The sequence below is a fragment of the Cinclus cinclus genome, chromosome 28, assembly GCF_963662255.1.
Source record: "Cinclus cinclus chromosome 28, bCinCin1.1, whole genome shotgun sequence".
NCBI lineage: Eukaryota > Metazoa > Chordata > Aves > Passeriformes > Cinclidae > Cinclus > Cinclus cinclus.
This window is the reverse complement of record NC_085073.1, coordinates 3,915,591-3,938,423: the sequence shown is the minus strand read 5'-3', so window position 1 is coordinate 3,938,423 and position 22,833 is coordinate 3,915,591. Positions and strand designations below refer to the sequence as shown.

General features: G+C 54.5%; 2 protein-coding genes across 3 annotated transcripts; one reads left to right on the top strand and one right to left on the bottom strand.

Moving 5' to 3' along the window:
* The first annotated feature begins 9,556 nt into the window (after nt 1–9,556).
* On the top strand, nt 9,557–13,328 carry LOC134054430 (uncharacterized protein KIAA1958-like). The gene is made up of 3 exons (XM_062510191.1): nt 9,557–9,577; nt 9,769–10,912; nt 12,481–13,328. Exons 1-3 carry the CDS (start codon nt 9,575–9,577, stop codon nt 13,326–13,328), a joined length of 1,995 nt encoding a protein of 664 aa, XP_062366175.1. The 5' UTR covers nt 9,557–9,574.
* A 2,084-nt stretch (nt 13,329–15,412) lies between these two features.
* MISP (mitotic spindle positioning) lies at nt 15,413–21,612 on the bottom strand. Of its 2 annotated transcripts, none has more exons than XM_062509980.1 (5): nt 21,522–21,612; nt 17,326–19,442; nt 16,715–16,923; nt 16,271–16,309; nt 15,413–16,041 (listed from the first exon to the last, which is right to left on the bottom strand). In XM_062509980.1, the coding sequence occupies exons 2-5, from the start codon at nt 19,322–19,324 to the stop codon at nt 15,955–15,957; spliced, it is 2,334 nt and encodes a 777-aa protein (XP_062365964.1). In that variant the 5' UTR covers nt 19,325–19,442; nt 21,522–21,612; the 3' UTR covers nt 15,413–15,954. The 2 variants fall into 2 exon arrangements, with proteins under 2 accessions (XP_062365964.1, XP_062365965.1); XM_062509981.1 differs by lacking the exon at nt 21,522–21,612 and adding an exon at nt 20,918–21,294.
* Between the last annotated feature and the right edge of the window lie 1,221 nt (nt 21,613–22,833).

Below are 22,833 nucleotides of genomic sequence, written 5' to 3'. Positions count from 1 at the left end.
TTTCCTAATTGTTTAAACTGCAGTCCTGACTTTTTTTGTCCTTGAAATAGGCTCTGCATCAGCATAATTAAAAATGTCAAACAGGCTTGAGAGCCTCTCCAAGTTGCTAAAAATGAATATGAATTTCCTCCCTGCAGCCTCACTCTGTCTCTCCCTTGCTCTGGCCTCAGCTTTCCCGAGTGCTTGGTTCCAGCCCCTCAGCATAGTTTGCATTCCACTGCCAAGAATGAACATTTATTTATACAAACAACCCTCCTTCCAAGCACATCTCCTGCTATCCCAGGGCAGGGAAGTAAACGCCATTTCTCGTCTGTCCGTAGCTCCAGCTCTGCTTTTCCTTCTTGCTTTCTTCAGGGGCTTGTTTGCAGGGAGAGCTGAGCGCCATTCTGTTGCTTCTCTGTGCCCAGCAATGGCCTGGGAAGCTCCTTCAATTCCTTGCAGTGATTTGATTTTGTGACCCTCTTAAGGTTAACGCCAATTTCCTGATCAGCCTCTCGAGGGGGCTCGCTGGCTTAGCAACAATTTCCAGAGCTGGAACCTGGTGGTCTCTGCACAACTTTGAGAGTGCTCAGCCCCCTAAAAGTGCTTCTATCCCAGCACACCGTAACCTGGTGTTCCCAGTCCATTACTGAGCTGCTGTGCTGGTTCTCCCAGCAGTGTGGGTGCACTGTGGTGGAGCTCAGAGGGAGCTGGAACAGCAGCTCCCAGACGAGCAGCGCCACAGGGCCGAGGGGAGGCAGGTGCAGCTCATGCATTATTGCTGCAGCATCTCCATCGCTCACCTGCCAGGCTCTGTGATTGTTCCTGAAACCCTAGCTCTGCCCCTCTGTTCACAGGTGTCTCCTGTTGCATCTGCCATTCGAATGGATATGGCACGGATGCCAGATGATTCCAGACAGGAGAATGTCACAGTCTGAGCACAGGTCATTTAAATGAAAAAGGGCCCTGACAGAGAGACAGGCAGCTGCAGAGCATCTAGGGATGCTGCCTCGGGTGAGGAGCCTGCCTTCCGCTTGTTCCCTGCTCTGAACACAGGCTTTTACAGGTAGAAATTGCAGCAACATTTGAAGGGATGTCCACAGCATAAAGGGAGGTGCGTGTGTTCCCAGGGCACACTGATCACACGGATGTGTGTGCCCTCCCCACAGAGCTCATGGAAGCACAGAGATGTGTACCTCCCTGTGCACACAGATCACACAGATGTGTGTGCCCCCACCTCAGGCACATGGACCACACAGGTGTTTACAGCCCAGTACTGCCCATGTGTTCCTCCATGTTTGCGTCTGCAGCCCCTAATCTGTGCTGTGGTTCCCCTGAAGCTGACAGGGACACAAGAGACTCCTGCAAAGGCAGAAGGAGCAAGAGGACAGGAGGGATTGCCCAAATCCTGCTCCCCCCCTCCACAAATCCTGTGTTTTGGTGCCACACATGGCAGCTCAGGAGCCTCGGCTGTGCAGCTTATTTCCACACTGAGTCAAGAACAAAGATGTCCAAACACAGCTGGCTCGGAGAGGATGGGGACAGCCATGCTCTGTGCCCACCATGAGCCCCATTGTCATCCCAGCCAAGAACGACATCATTTCCCCAGGGCTGTAGCTCTATTAAACACAAAGCTCCAAATTATTTCCTACTCAGATCAAAGATGTGCTTGTTCCAGTGGCACTTAAGTTTAAAATGCAGTGCTGGGGATGAATGGAACCTTCCCAGAGGCAGCTGCTGAAGCTCACTTGGTTTGTCAGTGCTGTAGTTATGCTGTGGGCACCTTGTGGTTGCTGGCCTGTATGTTCCTGAAGGATGTTGTGCAGTGGAACAGCTCAGAGAAGCCTTGCTCTATAGCTAAGGGGCTTTTGCTTTCACGGTGTGAAGGTTTGTTGGTGCTTCAGATGGTGAAAGTGTTCAGGAATCTCACATTCTGATTCCAGAATCAAAGCCAAAGCACTCTGGATCAAACTGGGTAAACGTGTATGAAGACACACAACGGCCTATGTGCAGAACCGTGGAGTTGATGGGTTGATTGTAGTCTGGGATCTGGGTGAAGAACCTGCTCCCTAAATTCCATCTCTTGGTCTGGATTGTATAGCAGATGCTCCCTGTGACAGACAGGAGGTGAAGGAAGCCCTCTGAAGTATGAAATTAAGCATTAAAAGAACATGAAGGCAGGAACATGCAGCATGTGAAGTCAGGGAGAACTGAGAACACTGGTGATGCCAAAGGAACAAAAGAAACTCAATATACTTTAGAAGTTTTAATATTTAATTGGTGAGCTCTCTGATATCAGGGCAGTGGGTGTGACAGGCAATGACAGGAGCCTGTGCAAGGGGTGTCTCATGGGGCCCCAGCATCCCCAAAACAGAGACACAGGGGCTCCTTGTGTGCAGAACCATCAGTTCTGTGTGAAGCTCCCTGCTGTGCACCACGACACTGAATTCCTGGTTTTGGGTAAAACCAGCATCACCACTGCCCACAAGAGACTCCTGCCTGGCAGCAGTTCTGGAAGTTGGGGATGCAACACTCCTGGCTCCCTCTGTGCTAGTACTGCCTGCACCTTCAGCCAGAGGAGCATTTCCATGAACTCACTCACTCTCCCTGTTGAGCTGAGTTCCCTCCAGAGGGACAGTTCAGCTACATTTTCTTACTTGAAGGTCAGGGCTCAAAAAATACACGACTATACTTTATTTATTGAGAAAATACTTCATTCCATACTGTAAGATGACAAGTTCCTTCTGCAGCAGGTGGAAGTCAGTTCTCAGAATCCTTCCCTCAGGGACACTTTCAGCTGAGATCTCCAGATCCAAACCACCCATTGGCTCTGGTTTCTCTGGAATCTGTTGAGTGGAGTTACCTGGTTTGCTCCTTCTCACACTCTCAACACTCATAACAGGGTGTTATGGCTACAGCTTTCCCAGATCCAAGTCCAAGTGTGAGTTTCTCGTCCAAAGCATCATCCAGCTGTGGGGTTTTTATCCCTAAGGCTTTCAGGTCTGCTCTCAGGGAGTGGGGGACTGTAGTGGGGAGCTGCTCTCCAGATCCTGCCGGTCCTGGCTGCTGCCCCAAGTGGCCACTGAGAGCCCAACAAAGCCCAGGCTCTCAGCTCTCGGGGCAGAGAGCTTTGCTCGTGGCTTCCACACCAGGGACTGATGGTTTGCTTTGAGTTCCCTTTCCTAACAAACACCTATGTCCCCTCTCTCCTAGGCTGCCCTGTGTCCTGGATGAGATCCTGTCATTGGGCAGTGCTGTGCTCTGTGGGAAGCTGCCTGCCTGACCTTGGAGCAGGTAGGGGAGACAGTGGCATGTCAAAACAAGGACAGAGTAGAAAATTGAGCAGGAGTCAAGGTTCCAAAAGTGGGAGCCTGCAAGTCTCACACGTGTCATCATCAGAGAGCACAAACCAATGGATTTGCTTGTGGCCAAAATCACAGGGTGCTACTCAGGGGGATGTTTTTTGAAGGACAAGAATTTGGAGCTGCTTTTGTTCTCCCCATGCCAGAGATCCAGCAGGGACTGGAGCAAGGCTTCCCACAGCTGGGGAGCTTCCTATCCCCTGCAAAATACTTTGTTACCAGCCATGTTTTTTCCTGCCTCCGGGAGCCATTTCCCATCACTCCCAGCAAACCTCCATAAAACAGGTGGGATGCAGAAGTGAACGTGAGCGCTTGCCTGGTGCTGGTGAAACTGCACCTCCGAGCTGAGTCACCTCAATTTCAGGGGCTTTTGACAGAGGTAGGAAGGAGCTGAGGTGTCAGTCGCTAAAGATGATCTGTATTGCAAAAGAAGTAGCTTACCATGTCCCATTTTGATCAATTACATCTAATTACAAGTCACAGATCCGCCACAAATACTATTTAATAACAAATTGCTGCCACACTCCAGCCAGAGTGTGCGGGGGGAACACATGAGCTCTGGTCTGTGGGCAGGTGGGACAGGGGAGAAAGTCTGGCTGAGCTCAGGAAGGGGCAGGTGACAGGTCCCAAATCTGGGGTGAAACTCTGGGTGCTATGTCCCGTTACCAGCAGTGGTGCCTGCGTTTGGGCTGGGCTGGGCTGGGCTGGGTTGGATTGGATTGGTTCAGTTCAATTTAGGAGATGGTTGACGAAACGCCTCGTGTCACACGATGGTTTTAGTTAAACTTTAAAAGGATGCTCAGAAATGTAAAAAAAAACTGTTATAAACGCCCTGACAATAAAATGGAGCAGGATTTGCGCCCTCCCCTTGCCAGCCCCAGCTGTTCTCTTTTCTGTTTGGTAGGGGTGGAACAGTACCGATGGAGCCCGGCTCGGGCTCTCCCTTCTCTCGGCCCTGCCGTACCTGCAGGTGCGGGCTCTGCCTGCGGTGCTGCGGGACCCGGCTGGACCGGGCGAGCACCGGGGGCCGAGCGCCCCCTGCCGGTACCGGGACCGAGCTCCCCTTGCCTGTACCGGGACCGAGCTCCCCCTGCCGGTACCGGTACCGAGCTCCCCCTGCCGGTACCGGGATCGAGCTCTCCCTGCCGGTACCGGTACCGAGCTTCCCCTGCCGGTACCGGGACCGAGCTCTCCCTGCCGGTACCGGGACCGAGCTCTCCCTGCCGGCACCGGGACCGAGCTCCCCCTGCCGGTACCGGGCTGCTCTGGCCGCGAGGAGCAGGAACAAAAGGGTTTCAGTTCCATGCTGTTCCTGGGTGATTCGTGATCCTGGCGCGCTCAAACGCGGCAGAACGGGGAGGACCAAAGGTGCTCGTTCAGCAGGAGGTACCGGAGCTGCCCGGTGCCGGCGCTTGGCGACAAACCCCGAGAGCAGTGAGTGAAGCAGCAATGGTCCTGCACGGGCCTTCTGGTCCCCGGCAGCTCGTGCTCAGGATGAGGGGACAGATCACTGTCACACGGACAGCGGTGGGGGACACGGTCAGTCCCCACGGTAATTCTGCCGATAGATCTCTGTGATCTCTGTGCTGATCTGTCCCAGCTTGCACATGGAATCGTGGGGTCAGCTGTCCCCAGGGCACCGGCACAGGTGTGAGGTGTCCCCACATTCCACCTTGACACTGTGTCGGTGATGCTGCAGCATTTCCTGCTCAGGTCACACATTTGGCCATCGCTGATTTCAGCTTTCTGACTTCCTTCTAGGAAATACAGCGTGAGCTCCTATTAATAGATATTCATGGTTTCTAATGAATTTTTTTCCTTCACTCAGGCTGGTTTGGTGGCTGATCCCTGTTTGGTGGCCCAAGCAGTGCTGTGCCAGCTGCCCGTGGCTTTTATTAGCACTTTTCAGAGGCCTTGATTTAGTGCTCACAGTTGCATCCCAGGCCAGTGGCTCCGGAATGCAGCCCCTCAGGAGCAGAGATAATTAGAACTCGGGGGGGAAAAAAGTGGTATGAGTCTTTGAACAAAAAAGGTCTTGTGTAAGGAATGTGGTGCTGGAGGCCAGTGTTTGCCAGCAGGGTCTGTGTCCTGCTTGGAGCCAGTGCCTGCAGTCAGATCCTGCCCTCCACAGACACTCTGGGTGGGATTTTCTGGGAGCATCTCTCAAAATGGAGGCATAGTGCCCCGTAGCAAGTACAGGATGTATCCTGGGAATTGTATTTCTGCAAGCAGGGCAGGAGGGGTTGGTGGAAGGATGTGGGGAAGCAGGAAGAGAGCTGAAGAGGTGCTCAGAAGATTCTTGTACAGAGCAAATGAGGAGGGAAGCAAACAACGTAGAGAACAGGAAAACCGATGTGCTAGGAAATGATGGATCCGTTCCCCTGGCTCCTGCTTAGGAGGGTGGGACAAGCTCCACGATTTCTGGCAACCATGAGCTGCAGCTGCTCCACTCAGCTCTCATCCTGCAGCCAGATGTGTTTATGTGCAGCTTCAGCCCTTCCTGCCCTGACACAGCCCTGGCAGTGCCCCCATGCTCTGGAATTGCCCCACACGTGTGTTTGGAGACTGTCCCAGGTCCCCTCACATCCAGGGAGGGTTTCCCAAGGGGGCAAGGAAGGGGGCAGGAGTCAAGTTTAAGCACTGCTGTTCTGTATCCTGTTGTTTTCCTACCAGGATTGTTGCAGTTTCCTGCACTGTCTTATCTGGAGCAGGGAAGGCAGAGCTCTCCAGTTCTCTGGCTCCGTGCGTGTCCCAGGTTCTAATCTGCAAAACAGGCATTGGAGCCTGTGACAGGAACCAGCCATGGCTTTCACAGGGCAATGGGACAAGGACAGAGCGGGGCAAAGAGCTTTTAGTGCCTCAAAATTAGTGTCTTTACGTAGTGCTCCTGTTTGCACAAGGCTGTGTCTGTTTTACGGCTTCAGCACACCTGGGAGGGTGAGAGAGAAAAATCCCAGTGGTGACATTCTCAGGTGACTCTGTGTCTGACAGACCTTACAGGAGTATAAATCTCAGAAAGTGCTGAGTTTGCTTCCCCCCCCCACCAAGGACTCAAAGGACACACATGAAGTCTTAAAACTGAAAAAGCATTTCCGTGTTTCAGTCAGCTCAAAGTTCAGTCTCCCCTGAAGTGCTGGGGACTCCTGTGAAATTATCTGGCCACATTTTCTGGAATACAGAGGTAAAATCAGCACCCTCAACACAGAGGCCTAGAAGGCTGTGCAGAGCAGGGCCTGAGAAAGCCAAACCTTGTAGATTTAAAAAAACAAAACAAAAAACAAACAAAAAAAAAAGAGCATTTTTTCCCCCACAAATGAGCATGAATTCACCTAACTGTAGGTTTTAGCAGTAGACTTGAATTCCCTATGAGTTAAAAAAAAAATTAAAATCCTTTACTGTACAGCTCTGGAATGTCCTGTTTTCCTGCAGAAAGGTGTGGGTCCTGTACACAGTGTCCATTATCAGATGGGAGTCTCTCCTGGAAAGAGGATTAATCCACAACATCACTCCCAGCCACACAGACACTGAATCAGGCACAAAGCTCCAAAACAAACCTCAGTCCCAAACTCTAAGCCCAGACCTTTCTCCACAGGGATCACAGGGTTGCTGGAAGCAGGTAAAATCTGTGCCAACAATCAAGATGGATTTTTATTATTCAGAGGGAAGACACATGCCAGTTCAGCCTTTGGGGGAAGGACAGTGGTAATTTTTCTCACTCAGCTGTGACTGAGAATCCAGACTGATTCCACTTGCCATTCCTTTGAGGAAATCTCAGCTGCTGGAAGTCTGAGAGCCACAGCAGCCTAAGGGGTCTGTAGCTGAGCACCAGAGCCTGTGATGGGAACTAAATAGCAAGACAGAAAAAAGGCTTTTCTTTCCAAGAGATCAGGAAAAGGAAGACATGTGCCTGGAGATAAGGAAAGATAAAAGCATTCCATTTGCAGAGGCCTGTGATAGAGATCAAGATGTTCATCTGCCAAGTCAGTAATTTTGTGGTGGTATGACCATGTGGAGCTTCCGTTCCTGTTACCTTTTCCCACACTGATTGAAAGCACCACATTGTTGGCATGGAAGTTCCTTTGAGTCTGTCTGAGTGGCTCAGCCCTTCCACAGAATTGCACAGGCTGAATTCAAAGATAAAACTATCTTTTACTTCAGGAAGGAAAATGGTTCTTCCCCAAGTTTATGTTCAGTTTGTAGGGGCTCAACAGGAGCAGGCTGTGAGCTCTCTGGCCAGGGGAGGTGGGAACAGGTCAAACACCTCTGGGGAGAAGCTTGGGCAGAGCCTGTGTCTGTGAGGGGTCAGGGCAGCTGAAATGGCCATTGGAGGTGACTCCCTGCCCTGTTTGCTGGGATTCATCAGGATTGAGCTCAAGGGAACAGTAGATCCCATACAAGGCCTCGATTAATATCAGGAGCTCAGATTACATTTGCTGCTTCCAAAAAGGCTTTTGTTGTCTGATTTTTTGTTAAAGCAGCAGCAGATTTCAGTAAAAAATTCTCAGTAAATCCCGCCTTTGCACATTCCACACACTGGCACATGCAACAGCCAAGCATTTGGGCTAAAATTATCTGTGCTATCATTAGGAGGGAACATATGGATTGATGGAGCCTAAGTGCAGAAGGGAGCTGTGCTGCTGTGCTGCAAGCTCACCCTGAAGGGAGCAGTTCCTCCTGTGCCTCCTGGTCAGCTGGCACCTACAAGAGGTGTGACCTGTTCTCTTTGGACAGGAGAGCCAGTGTGTTGGGCTGGTGCTGGATGGGCATCAGGGCACTGGGCACTGAGGGAGCAGGCACAGCACTGCCCCAGGGCATTGGGCACTGAGGGAGCAGGTACAGCACTGCCCCAGGGCACTGGGCATTGATGGACCAGGTACAGCACTGCCCCAGGGCACTGGGCATTGATGGACCAGGCACAGCACTGCCCCAGGGCACTGGGCATTGATGGACCAGGCACAGCACTGCCCCAGGGCACTGGGCATTGATGGACCAGGCACAGCACTGCCCCAGGGCACTGGGCATTGATGGACCAGGTACAGCACTGCCCCAGGGCACTGGGCATTGATGGACCAGGCACAGCACTGCCCCAGGGCACTGGGCAGTGATGGACCAGGCACAGCACTGCCCCAGGGCACTGGGCACTGAGGGAGCAGCCACAGCACTGCCCCAGGGCAGCACAGCACAGCCATTCCTGCCCCTTTGCTGCTGGCTTCACCCTCAGCCTAACTACCTAAGATAAATCCCTGTGGACAAGCCCCGTGTCCATGGATTACAGAGCAGCCCTACAGCTGTCAGCTGGGATGGGTTTCTCTGGTGTTCCCCAGCTCTCTGGGACAGCCCGAGCCCTGGGGCTGGAGCTCCTGTGTGTGTACAGGCTGTGCTCAGGTGTGCTCTCACTCTCACTTCTCCATGAGAGCTGTGTTCTGTGTAGACCAGAACTGCTCAAAAGAACTGCTCAAAGAACCACTTTAGACAAGGTTCCCGTGTCCAGCATTTCCATCCTTGCCTCTTTTACCACCACTGATTGCAAAGCTTTTAATTAATCATGGACTGAGATATGAGTGTGTGGTGTCAGCTGTGACTGCACAGGCTCCTGTGCTGCCATAGTGCTGAGGGCATGTTACATGTTTCCTGTGACACAGAAACAGGGATGACTTCCAGGCTGCTGCATGGAGCCTTCCAAACAGATGGGAGAGCTTCAGATTTAGTCTCTAATATGAGTTGCACGTGCAACTTCAGATGGGAAACTGCCTCTTATTACTGTTTGCAAAGTCAGAGAATGTCAGGCTGAAACAGCCTCACTATTCCTGGTTCTCTCTCTGCAGTTCAGCTCTTGGAGACACAGAGCTTGCCAACCCCAGAGCACAGAAGGAATGGCTTGCAGAGTTCAGTTTGTAAAATTCTATTTTCAGTGTTTATATTTAGTTTCCGTTTTGTTGGCGTTGCAGAGGCTGATCCTGAAAATATTTACCCCAGTCAGGTTTTCTGTGTAGAGTTCCTGGGAGTGCAGTGGGAGCTCAGGCCAGGGAGGGCACAGGTCTGCAGTAGACTGAGCATGGAGAAATTCAGTTGCATATTCTGCTCAGGTTTTTATATATGTACATATGCACATATCCATGTATATAGCACACACATGTGATGATCATTTCAGGTTCTGAGAGAGAAAGGCCATTCAAAGCATCACTTGCTGATCCCCACTTGAGAGAAGGCTCAGTGAGACAGAAAGCAGCAGCATGGTGAGTGCTCTGTTATGGCATAAATGATAGCACAGACAAGAAAAAATGAACAAATGGATTTTTAAAAGGAGTCCTGAGACAAAATTGCCAGTCTACAATTATTGCACTTTTGGGGAGGGACAGAAGCAGCCCCAGGACTGCTCTTGTCTGCACATCCTCTCTCACTTATGTTCTCTCCAATACCTTTACAGGGTGAGAGTGCCAGTGACGTTACCAGCTCCCTTCAAGCAGATCTCTCCAACCTTGTGATCTGGGCACACACTCATGGGACCATATGCAACCAGATCCCAGCCCTGGAATTTATGCAGACCATGGGCAATGACAATGCTGTGCTGTGGATGTGCAGAGTCGGACATGCCTATCACTGGCACTGTGGGAAGTCACACAGCAGAGGTGAAGAAGAGACTGAGGCTGTAGGAAGGACAAAGAGGGTCCTGTCTTCTGAGTCTTTGGCAAGGGAATCCAGCTCTGAGGAAAAGAGGCTCAAGCTGACCCCATCATCTTTTGAGATGGATCAAGCAGATTCTGGGAGCACAGAGTCATGTGGCAGATCCCAAGGGGTCACTGAGCAGAAGCCTGACAGTGCCTACACAAGGAATAACAACCCCAGCGACAGTCAAAATACCAGGAAACCCATAACATCATTCTCTGAAGCAGAGCAGCACTTCTCAGTGTCTGGTAGTGGAGTCCGAAGTGGTGAACAGGACATGAAGTCCGAAAGTGACGATGTCTTACAGATCATCTCTGATGAAGAGCAGTGTGAGGCAGATGAAGACAACCAAGGAGACAGAATCAGCCAGAATAATGTGTCAGAGCCATCTGCTGAAGAGCTGCAGTTGCCCCACTGCCAGAAGATTGCATTGGACCAGCCAACAGCCTCCCAGAGGGCTGCCTTTGCCCCCAGGGCAAAGCCACCCCTAGCCCGTGCCTACATTCTGCAGGCTCCTGCCAGCGACTTGGAGGACCCAAGCGGGAACATCCTGAAGCTGAGTTCTGCTGCTGCAGGGCCCAAGGCTGAAACTTCTAGAGCAAGGAGCCTCCCAGGGTCAGCAGCACCAAAGGTATGTTTCAAATCCCTTCCTGTCCCCAGCACTGAAGTCAGGGCCCAACCTGAATCACCGCCCTCGGTGATATTCTTTGAGCTCCAAGCCACTGCTGCTGTTCAGCAGCCTCTCCAGCTGAGCCCTCCAGAGTATGGAACACCAAGAATGGGCTCCAGTGGGGACAGTGCTGAGAATGTGGGTGATGACAGTGAGACATCAGGATCCAGGCAGACACCTTGTTCTTCAGCCTTCCAGAGTCCAGAGAGACCTCCACCTGCAGCCCCAGATGGAGGTAAGACAGTATGGAGTTCTGTTCTGTGCCTGCAGGGGTGTGGGGGTGTTCTCTTAATCACTTTCCCAAAATATCCAAGAAGGGTGAGTTCACATCACTGCCAAGATCTGTACTGCAGCATCTAAGTAAATATCCTGGATTTAGGGCACTCCTGTTTCTGCTCAAGGGGACTACAAAGCTCCCTGCCTAAAGGAATTGGTTCTTCTGTAGAGAATGCCCTTCTCTGGGGTACCCAAAGGTATTCTTGGCTGTGCCCCAGCCCCAATCCCAGTTTGAATACTTTGGTCTCCCATTTTACTCAGTACTCCCACACAGTATGTTGGCCATACTTGAGAGATTTCCTGTGGGAAACTGGAACCAGAGCAGGGAACTCAAGTCTCAGGAGAAAGAAACAAGACAAAGTAATGCAGAGAAATAATGGCCAAAGCTCTGGCTGCACCAAAGCCAGTGGCAAAACCTCCCAGCACTGGCAGTGGCAACAAATGCCAGTCCTCTACAGGAAATTTAGGATTCCACACATTGTTTTAGTCCTTTCAGTAATGAAGGTTTTCATATGTGCTGTCGTGCAGCACAGGGGCCTGGGCCTGTCCTTGCGAGGGGCAGAGGTTGCTGAGGCAGCATTTGGGGTCTGCCTGGGATGTGCTTACAGCACTAGTGCTGGTCCTGAAAAGGCTTAGGGGTTGTTTTTCCTTGTGGAGCCATAACAACACAAACTGCCACAGCTGGGGTTTGGGAGCAGAATTTTACTATTTTCATAACTGACATCAGGTGTCATCTGAAGGGACTGGGAATTCTTCTGGGAATGTCTGTGTAATAGCTGTTTCTGCCAAGGTAACTGGCTCATGGCTCAGAGAGGAGACCTCAGCATTACTGATTCAAGAGCTATTCCTCTTTGCCCCTGGAGCAGTCAGTACAGAACAGGCCAAAATGCCAAACCAGTGGGACAGCCATCAGTCTTTCAGGATGACAACTAAAACTATAAAAAATAACCTGGTGCAAATAGGGGAATCTCTAGGTGTTTTCTCATGAGCCCTTTTCCATCACCCTGTCCTCAGCCCTGGACGAGTCACCGGCGACCAGATGGAGCTTTCCAGCAATCCAAATAATTCATTTCTCATGCTACATCGAACTAGGTAGATGTGGTATTGCCATGGCAACTTGGGAGAGAGCCCAACTGGAATCCTGGCAATCCTTTAAACAAAATTATGGTACACTTTTACCCACCTGTTTGTTCTCCCTCACCATCCACCCCAACCTTTGGTTCATGCTGTTATTTCATTTATTTCGTAGTGAGAGGGAAATTTCCCTGTATGGCAGTGAGCAGGGCCAGCTGCCAAGGGAAAGGGAGCAGGAAGGAGCCCGACTTTCCCTGGAGAAATGGGCACTGTTGGGTTGTGCTGGCTTGTGGAGAATGCGGATATGACCCACAGTTGTAGGGGAAGGGGTTTAGGAGAGTCCTGTCCTCTCTGAATGGCTTCCAGAAGGCAGGTAGACACTATCCTGTATCTCCTTGTGTTTTACTGATCTTTGTGGGTTCTTGCTGTCCACAAAGCTGTCTTGTCTTTTAGATGTGCTGAAGAAGCAGAAGATAAGGAAAAGCTACACCACTGTAGACATAAGAGTGTTTAAAGTGTGGCTGAATTTGCACCACCCCTCTGAGACACGCAAGATCCACATGCTGCCTCCTGCAGACCTCGACCGTTACCTGGTCTCGTTCTTCAGCTCTGCCAAGAGACAGAATGGCATGGATTTTTCTGCCAGTTCCATTAACTTCTTCCAGTGCAACATCGACCGGTACCTCAAGTCCCATGGCTACCAGTACAACATATTGAGAGGGCCAGAGTTCAGGGCCTCTCAGGAAGCCTGTAAATTAAAGCAATGGAGCCTGTCCCAAAAGGAGAAGGAGGAAGAGTGGAGTGTTGTGGAGAACCTGACAGATGAAGATGTGGAAAAACTTCGTAAGAAGGGAATTTTAAGCAAGACGCATCCTCATGGCTTGCTGCACCTCATGTTGACCAACCTCATTAGGGGGTTTGGGGCAAGCACCCACCACCATCCCCACCAGTTGTACTGGGGACAGGTGGTGCTGAGGAATATCATAGGAGAGGTGGAGTACTTGGAGTGGAAGGATGATCTGAGCCCTGGGGGAAAAAAAGGGGAGCTATACCCACAGCTCTTTGCCAAGCCTGAGGATCCAGAGAGCTGCCCAGTTGCCAGTTACAAGGAGTATGCCAGGAAGAGACCTCCAGACATGCTGAGTGACAACCACCCTCTTTACCTGTATCCCAAGTCACTGTGCTCCATCTGGGACAATGTGTGGTACAGCAGAAAGGCACTGACAAAAGCTAAAACTGATAAAATCTTGAAAATTATTATGCAGGAAGTCAGAGGAGCTGTAAGGAAGACCAAGAAATAGAAGTGTCCTTCAGCTTTGCCCCATTCCAAGGCTGCTCTGAAATGAGAGCCCTGTTGCAATATTTGGTGTAGGTTGAGAACCAAGGTCTTTCTTCTGGCCTTCACCTTGGCACTGAAGGTACCTACACATCTGCAGTGCCTTGGCTTTCAGGGAGGTTCCTTTGTTGTTGTTTCTGTTACTGGAATTGATAATTCAGTGAGTTAATGAGAATCTTCAGTTTCGCATTTGCCAAGCAAGTTAATGTTTTACTGCACGGTCAATGCTGTTAGAAACGACCAGTGCTGATACGGAGAGGGCTCAGGGGTGGCAGATCCCGGCCAGGAGCATCAGCTGCACCCACATGTTGGGGGTGACACCCCACACAGCTCAGCCTGGGGCACAGACCTGCAGGGAAGAATGAGTAACATGAGGAGAGCCATGACGCTGCCCATCCCAACCTCGCAGGAATGCTTCTGAAAAGGTTCAGGTCATTTCCCCTAGGGAAAGATTCATAGATTGAAGAAGTTGTGGTTGTTTTAAGAAGTTACTTAAAGTGTCTGACAGTGTTGAAAGGTTTTATGGTAAGTGGTTTCCCTGGAGAGCAAAACACGACTCCACAAAGGCACTGGGTATTGTGCTCAGCTCTGCTCAGCTGCCCCAGAGGTGTTTAGTGCCTGTTACAGCTCAGTCAGGTTTTGGTTGCATTGTTGACAGAGCCAAATAAAAGAACCTTTAATTCAGTCCTGTCTGTCTGTGTCTGAACAGCAAGTGATGCTTTCCTGGAACACTGGTGTGTTCCCTGTTGTGCTCAGCCTCTCTCCCCAGCTCCCAGCCCAGTGGCACAGAGCTTCGGGCCCTTTGAAGCCCTATGAGCCATCCCCGTGGTGTCAAACAAAGCCTTGGGGGTCAAGCTGTTTGCCAGAATTGGTCCCATTCAACCAACTGAACATCAAGAAGTAACTTAAGGACGTTTGAAGAGACATAAAACCAGACAAACTCCTCAGGTGCTGGAGGGTGTCTTCCGGCTCTCTCGTGCTTTGGAGCACCAGTGGCATCACCGTGACACCACGACTGAGCTGCTGTCCCGGGGGTCCCGCCCGTCCCGGGTGACCCGGCTGCAGTCACACCTCTGGTCCCCGCTTCCCTCAGCCCCCAGACCACCACGGGTCGGGCTCTTTCCTCCCCGTTGCTGATCGGTTCCAGTTCGGAACAAGCTGCTGCTGACGGGGAAGAACGGGCTGCACGGTCTGCCCGCTCTGAGCTGTCACAGCGCTGGGCACCTCCCGGCTCCCTGGGGCTCCACCGGGGAAACCCCCGGCTCCGCACCGGGACCCCGGTCAGCGCTTGTGGAGGCGCTCGGTACCGGGGTCTCAGGGGATCCGTACCGGGAACCCTGTCAGTGCTGGTGGAGCAGGGTCCGGGTCTCCGAGGGGTCAGTACTGGGACCCCCGGTCAGCAGAGTGGGGTCGGTACCGCGGTCCCGGTGGGTTTGTATCGGGGTCTCGGGGGATCCATACCGGGGTTAGTACCGGGGTCGCGGCGGGCTTATATCGCGGTTTCAAATAGACCCGTACCGGGATCTCGCCGGGTTCGTACAGGGACCCCGGGCAGCACTTGCGGATGGGGTCGGTACCGGGGTCCCGGTGGGTCCGTACCGGGGTCTCAATGAACCCGTATCGGGGTCCCGGTCAGCACTTGCGGACGGGGTCGGTACCGGGGTCCCGGTGGGTCCGTACCGGGGTCTCAATGAACCCGTATCGGGGTCCCGGTCAGCACTTGCGGACGGGGTCGGTACCGGGGTCCCGGTGGGTCCGTACCGGACCCGCGGGCGCTGCCCGGGAGCCCCCTAGCGGGGTCGGGCGGACGGGCACGGACCGCAGCGCCGTTTGGGTCGAACGCGATTTGAAAAAGCCCACCCGGTGCCATCCCCCGGTGCTGCCCTCCCGTGCCGCCCCCGGCCCGCTCAGGGACTCCTCCCACCGGCCCTGGGTGCTCCCCGGCCCGTCCGGTGAGACCCCGGTGCTCCCCCAGCCCCCCATCCCAACCGTGGGGGCTCCTCTGAAACACCGGAGCAAAAACATTGGAGCAGGTCTGGAAGACTGAGAGAGAGTAACAACTCTTTAATAAATTAGCAAAATAAACAGCATATATATATATATATATATATATATTCCATTGCTGCATCTCCATGGATCACAGGAGTTTAACCAATGTTGATTCCCAAGTCCCACGGTAACAGTGATCCAGAGGCCTCAGTTCAGCTCCCCCCAAGGTAACACTCAGCCTTGTGGTATTTAAAAACCTAAAACCACTGAGAACTAAAACAGCTTTTTCATAAGCCTGAGACACAGCTCCCGAGGGGCAAAGTGAATTACTGGGTGATTTCACCTGGCTGGCTCCAGGCAGAAGTGATTAAAAAGATACTGATCCAATTTTTTCCCTCTTAAGAAATAAAAGTGTTCCTCCACCCCACAGGGAGGAGGAGGAAGGAGCAGATCTATTGCATGGAAGGATTATCAGTTTAACAATAAACCAGATTGATTTGCACGTCTCTGATTGTTGCTTCGACCAAGGGTGGAACTGATTGAGTATTTAGGTCACGCATCAGCTGATTGTGAACAGGGCCGGCCTCCAACCCGGGGGTCCCTCAGTCCTCATCCCGGACGTACTCTCCAGCCTCCCAGCGCTGGGCCATGACACTCTTGTGGCGAAACACTCGGGTGCTTTCCACCACCTGCAGAGACCAGAATGTGCAGGATCTTTATAAAGAAGAGATTTTCATAATGATTTGGCTTGCAGAGCTGCCCCCCGCCCCCGCTAGCTCCTCAATCCTCTCTGCTTGACTCAGTGCCCACCCAAGTGACCATCCTGTCGCACAAGCCTCCAGGAGTGAGGGGAGCCAGGGAATGTGGGAGGTGTCAGGGCAGCTCGAGCAGAGTCCCCGTGTTCATGAAGGGCTTTACCTCTGTGTTGACCTTGTCAACTGGTTCAATGCCTGCGTACTGTGGAAAGAGGAAAACGTGATTAGATAATGGCAGCCTGGCAGGGGAGGTGGCCAGATCTGGCTCCCAGCAGGGGCACAGGAGAGTCAAGGGAAAGCAGTACATTCAGCCAAGCCCTGCCTGGGTTTGGGGGAACAATCCAGGCCAGGATCCCCCGCAGAAGGAAGCTGCTGCTTCTCTCCAGTCCCACCCAGTGCTGGCAGCTCTGAACAGCAGGCGCTGCCTGAGGGGCTCACATGGCCCCTTAATGGTGCCACCACCACCAGGTCTCCCACTGAGCTGAACAGCTGAATCTCCAGCTCCAGGTGGGAGTCAGGAACAGCCACCTCCAGCCCCAGAGCCACGAGTCTTCCCCCAGGCTCAAGCCCCTGAACCACTTGGCACAAGCGGGGTGAGCATGTTCACCTTTCCATCTTCCTTCACCCTCCTCCTCCGCTCCTCGAAGGGGCTGGAACATGACGAGTCAGGGGTGAGGGTCTCTGCACTGCCCTGGGAAGAACTGGTCACTCTCAGTGGGGTGAAGGATGAGATCAGCCCCAGGACCCCCGTCTGGTGTGAGGTAGAAGATGTAGGAGACCCAGACACTGAGTAGTTTCCACTGGCACCTGAGGCAGCTTTGAGAGAAAGAGGGTTTGGGGGGTGAGGGACCTCAGTTCCACTCCCAGGGGGTGGAGATCCACAGGAGTGTCAGGCCCCTTCCCCAAACCTGCCTCCATGGCAGGTCTAGCAGGTTTGGTCACTGCCAGCACCCCATGCCTGGGGACTGCAGTAACAAGGAGTAATATATGTTAGCTGGGCCCTTCCAGCCCTGTTTGCTGCTGTAACGTGACACAAACTCATCGAGACCTGAGCAGCTCTGGAATCCTGCAGAGCCTTTCCCTCCTCAGCAGCAGTTCTGCTGACTCCAGTGTGCTGGTATCAAGTTCTACCAGGACAACTTGCTACCAGCACACAGGAGTCCTTACAGGCATCCCACCAAATCATTTCATTGCCACTCTGTCCCTCCGCTCCCTTACCAGAGCTGTGCCGAGAGCGGGAGCCCTCCTGGTGAACACCATCACTGTAGGTGTCCATCAGCCGCCGCCGCTGCTCCTGGAGCTCCTCTTCCCTCTGCAAGTCACTCCGGATCTCCTCCTCGATCAGCGCCGATGTCTGGGGCTTCCATGTCCGCAGCCGGTACTGCTCCTCCCGGCCGTCCTCCCTCCGCAGCGGGCTCTGTGTCCCCATGTCCTCCACAAAGGACACCTTGGGCTTCCAGAAGGACAGTGAAAAGTACTCTCTGGGCAGGACAGCAGTGTTGGTGGGGCTCGGGGTGGAGCTGGGAAGCTTTCCTCCCCAGGAATCCTCGCTCCCCCATTTGCTGGTGCTGGCGGAAGCGTGCTGGGACGCCAAGGGCTGCTCCCGGCTCCTCTCGCTGGCGGCAAAGCGCGGCTGGGACAGCTGGAAGTGGGCGATGCTCGCTGTGTAGCTGGGAATGCTTCTCCCAGCCTTGGTGTCTTCTGCAGGGCTGAGGCTCCAGGGTTGCTGCACCGTAAACTCTTTAACACAGCTCCTCCTCTCCTCTGCCCGCTTCAGGGGAGGGGGCTTCTGTGGGGGGGCTTCCTCCTGCTCGAAAACCCTCCTGCGCTCCTCCAGCTCCTGCTGTGTCCCCCTGTCATACGCCCCCAGCAGCCTCCCCTGCCTTTTCAGATCTTCCTCACGCTTTGTTTCCTGTTCAATTTCCCTCTGGACGTAAAGGGAAGCACGGCCTCTGTCCTTCCCTTTCCTGCCTGGGCCGGGAGACGTGTGAATGTTGAGGACAGGCTTGGTCTGGATCTCCACCAGCTCGCTGCTGGAGGTCAGCCGCTGGATCCCCCTTTCCTTCCAGAGGTTCTCCTCCCTTTCCATCGCCATACGGATCTCCCGCTCAATAGGTGTCTCGTTGCTGACCTTTGTCTCCTTGCCCAGCTCCTTGCTGCTGGCCCTCAGATCCACATTGAAGGTCTCGTTGGAGGTGCTTCCATCACTGGCAAAACCTGCAGTGGCTTCATTATACATCTCACCCAAACCAGAGTCCAGGTCTTCTCTGGACCATGCTTTGGTCAGGATGGACATCTTCCCAACGGGATATGACCGTTCCATGTGAGCCTTTCTGGGAGCATAAACCTCCTCTTTCTCGGGTGTCTTGTGTGAGGACACACCATAAACCTGGTAAATGCTCTTGTCTGTCCTGCTCTGGCTTGGTGCACCGGCGCTGCCGTAGCCTCTCGTAGCCTTCGTGGCCATCTCAGGGCTGTACCACTCTTCCCTAGAGACTTTTGTCACTGACTCTGGCCTTGGGGACATGGCCTGCTGCCCTGGGCTGAAAAATGAGCCCGGGCTGGTCTTCTCTAGCATCAGGAACTGCTGCCGAGCTGCAGAGAAGTTGATCTGCTCTGTGTCAATATTCTCAGGGTCAACAGGTGTTGCAGCCCTGCCTGGGGATGGTTTGTCAAAGCAGATAGCAAAGCTGGTGGGGACACTGCTTGTGTGTCTGCCTTCACTTTGGCTGCCCACACCAGTGCTGATGGAGCTCAGCTCATCCACAGAGCTCCACCTCTCCGCAATGGTGGAGCTCTTCCTCATCACCTGGCTCCGGATGACCTCTTTCCTCTCATCTTCGAGCTCCCTGGCTTTCTCAGGTGAGATGTTGGGTGGAGGGACCCTGTAAAGGTCTTGCTCCTCATCATCATAGAGCTTTGAGGGTTTCCTCTCACCCTTGTAAGCCCGGAGGTCATACAGGCTTCCTGATCTCACCACCTCTAGCTTGGACTCCCTGTCTGGGGATGGGGTCCAGACATCTCTTCCACCCTCCAGGAAATATGAGGGTGACTGTGACCTCCTCTTCCAGCTGTAGCCATTTTCCACTCTCTGGGGACTGTGCTGAGCAGAGCCGAACACATCATCGTCACTGTTGGCCCTCAGGTCTGCCAGAGAGTCGTGCCTGTGCGAGGCCTGTGGGAGCTGGAACACAAGGTGCCTGGTGACTCTGTCCATCTCCTGGGAAGAGTCACCCCTGTGCCAACCTTGTCACAGACAGGGGCCACTGCTCAGCTTCGAGGTCACCCTCAGAGTCCCAATTCAGTAGAGGCCAAGGGTCCGGACCTGGCTGGCCCTGCAAACAGGAGGGAAGAGCAGCCATTAGGAGTGGCAGAAGGAGCAGAGGCTCAGATGCAGCCCCTCTCCCAGCCTGGTACCACTGTCCTCAGTGTAGGACAGAAAGTGTCACACCAGCCTGCACCGTGGGGTAGGAGCAGCCAGAGCACAAAGCACCATTGCCAGTGGGAACTGCCCCAGAGCCCAGAAACCCACCCCACCTCTGTCCCCCAGCCTGGCTGGGTTCTGAGAGAGCACAGCCAAACCTGCCACAGGCAGTCGGTGCTGCCTGCACTGCCAAAGGCAGCAAGACCTCAGCTGCAAGCTCCAGGTGACACCACATCCAGCTGGGCACAGCTCCGGGCATGGACAGCCCTTGGGCCCCTCCACGTGCACAGGGCAGGGAGGGACCTCCAGTCCCTCCAGTCCAGCAGCACTGGCAGGAAGAGGCAGTGCCAGCACCTGGGCCACCCCTGCATGGAATATCTTGTGCCATTTACAGAAAGGAGCCTCCAAATAGCCCAGCTCTAGAAACCACGGGGTCATAAAAATGGTTTCATGGCTCATAAAATGAAGGGACTTTAACCCCCCCTGGCACACAGGGCAGGAGTGAACGGCCCCAAGCTCGGGGTCAATCCTCCATTGCCGGCTGGGCCAGAGCTGGCTGGAACAGCAGGTGCCAGACAGGGAGTGGCAGCACAGGTGGGTCCCCCATGAGACAGCAGCTGCCACCCCTGGCTCAGATGCCATCCCTGGCTCCAGAACTGGAGACACACGTCACCTGCAGGCAAGCTGGGTGTGTCTGGAGCCAGCAGCACCACGTCCTGTGCCACTATTTGCCAAGGCTTAGCCATAGCTTTGCCATCACCTGTCACTGCTCCTGGCTGGGCTCCTGTGAGCTCTAGCAGGTCAGTGTGTGTCACCGTTGTGAACCGCTCCCGGGCACTCACGGCCTCCTGGGACTATGTAGCAAAATTGGAGCAAGGCCACGGTGACAGCAGGGGCAGCCCAGAGCCTGGGGGCCACTGTACTGATAAGCACAGCTCAGGATGAGGCTGGTCCAGGTGGAGTCAGGTGCTCGGTGTTCCCTGCATCCGGATCATCCTGCCTCATCCCCAGGCTGTGAGGGCTCTGTGCACGCCTCCTTCCCGCAGCGATTCTGGTGACTGAGCTTTCCCTGCTCACTTCCAGCCCTCCCGGGATGCATCCTCCCACAAAGCAAGTAGGGCTGGGCCCCAGCCAGAAGATTTTTAAACTTTTCCTGGGGCAGGAGCACGCGGGTCTCATTAGCTGGGACATCCTGGCCGGCCCCAGGCGATGCCTCACCGCTGGAACTGCTGCCCAGCCCTGTGCCCAGCCCTGGTGGCTCAGCCTCTCTGCCTGAAGCTGTACCCGGCTCAATTTACCTGTTAATTCCCTTGCTGTGATTCACGCTTGCTCTTTTATTGCCCACAATGACCTGGATAATGAAAACCATCTGCCCACGCCTCTTACCATGTTTGGGGGGGGGAAGAAGTCCCGGTTCAAAGGGGACCCCTTCACCCGGGAGCGCTGGTGGCAGTCACAGGAGGGGAGCAAGGACAGAGAAATCAGCTGAGCTGTTATCAGGACTCCCGGCCGGCTCCACGCAAGCGGAACGGCCCCTCCCAGAGCTGCACCCAAAACATTCTACCTCTCTCAGCTCCGTCTGGTGCTGTGGGACTGCAGGGGCTCGGGGGTCCTGGGCTTGCCTCCCCCATGCTGCGCTGCCCCCGGCCCAGCCGTGCACCGTGGGAGGGGCTGGGCGGAGCAGATGACATTGCCACCAGTCTGGCCTGGGACCCCCACCATAAAGAGACATCTCAGGCAGTTTCCAGGGTCCCCCACACACACTTCTTGAGGGTTCTGCAGAGCTGCAGTGCACCCACCCTGTGCCCACCCTGAGCCAAGGGTTGCCCCCAGACCGGCTGACCACCCCAGCACGTGTCCAGTGTCCCTCTCTGCCCACCCCAGACAGGGCCAGCCCTCACTGCACACCCTCACTGCCACCATCCCTGTGTGGGCACCGGTCCCCCCCAGTGCCTGGTGCTGCCCTCGCCCCCGACCACACTGCACTTACTGTCCAGGGTGCTGTCAGGGCAGGGGTCCCCATGCTCCGAGGAGGACACACGGGACACCCAGCTGAGCTGTGTGTGCCGGGGTGTGGCCGGGGTGGCAGCGGTGGGGTGGAGGGGGTGCGGGAGGGGCTGTGAGGCTTTGATAAGCTCAGCACCAGGGAGTTGTGGGGAATTCCGAGAAACACGTCAGGCTCAGTGCCCTGTCCCCAAATTCCTGCGCTGCCGTCGCCCTGCTGCAGCTGGTCCCATGCCCAGGGGGCTGCCCTTGGCCCCGACCCGTGGGACTCACTGATGCCCTGATGCACCATCGTGCCAACACACCCATGTGCCCATGCCTCAATACACTGGCACTGTGGTGTGGCCGTGCAGCCACAGACCTTGCTCCAGGCGCTTTCTGCCCCTCCATGAACGCAGCTACGGCACTGAGGAGCCCTGAAACTTCAGTGAGAACCTGGATGTCCAGCTCTCCCCCGACCCTGTTAGCCCCAGAGGAGGGGCATGGCAGAGGAGCCCTGAGGGAATGTGCCAGGAGCAGCCCGGGCTCTCCTGTCACACCACGGGGCCTCCCCGCTGATAACCCCGTGTTTGCAGAGATGGGTGCCCTCGCTGGTCGCTGGCACTGCTGGTCCCAGCTCCTCACAGCAGGGCAGCTCCCTCCTGCTCTGGGGACACACAACCCAGTGCCTGGTCTGGACACCTCTGGCACCTGTCAGAATAAAAGCAGGACTGTGGCACAGTGTCCTCGGTGTCCTGTCTGGATCTGGAGGGATCCCAGTGGAGTGGGCAACATCACCAGTGCCCAGAACTGCCCTCCCTCCTGGCACAAGGTGTTACAGCCAAGTGGGAGATGCTGTGCCAGGTTGCTCAGCCCTGCACTGTGCCGGCGGCTGGGGTGGGACATCCTTGTCCTCGCCCTCTCTGTCCCCACTGAAGCCCACTCCTCCCAGGAAGCCCCTCCTGGCACCACCGCTGCCTGAGCACAGCACTGGTGTCAGATAGACCCCAGCTTGCCCCAGCTCGGGGTGCTGGGGGTCCCACTTACCCCCTGCAAGCCCCTTTGGTGCCCCTGTTCCCGCTCGAGGCTGGCACTGGCTGGCCCTGGGACGCTGCTGTGCTGTGGCTGCCAGGCTGTTCTGCGTTTCCGGGCAGGTGAGCAGAGCCTGTTTTACCATGGGGCTGAGCCAAAGTCCACAGGTGATGCCAAGGAGCCAGGAGCACTCCACGCCCGCCACAGGGTGTGTGCTGGCACCCGGGCTGGCACTGGGAAGGGTTGAGGCCCCACTGCCCCAGGAGAGAGCCGTGGAATCCTGGCCC

What these genes read in the sequence shown, in the direction of transcription:
- LOC134054430 (XM_062510191.1), top strand. An exon ending in ACCTGCAGCCCCAGATGGAG is followed by an intron (nt 10,913 to 12,480) that starts GTAAGACAGTAT and finishes CTTGTCTTTTAG; the next exon opens with ATGTGCTGAAGAAGCAGAAG.
- MISP (XM_062509980.1), bottom strand. Translation starts at nt 19,324, where the DNA reads ATGGACAGAGTCACCAGGCACCTTGTGTTCCAGCTCCCACAGGCCTCG. An exon ending in GGGTGAAGGAAGATGGAAAG is followed by an intron (nt 16,310 to 16,714) that starts GTGAACATGCTC and finishes CTCTTTCCACAG; the next exon opens with TACGCAGGCATTGAACCAGT. An exon ending in TTGACAAGGTCAACACAGAG is followed by an intron (nt 16,042 to 16,270) that starts GTAAAGCCCTTC and finishes TGGTCTCTGCAG; the next exon opens with GTGGTGGAAAGCACCCGAGT.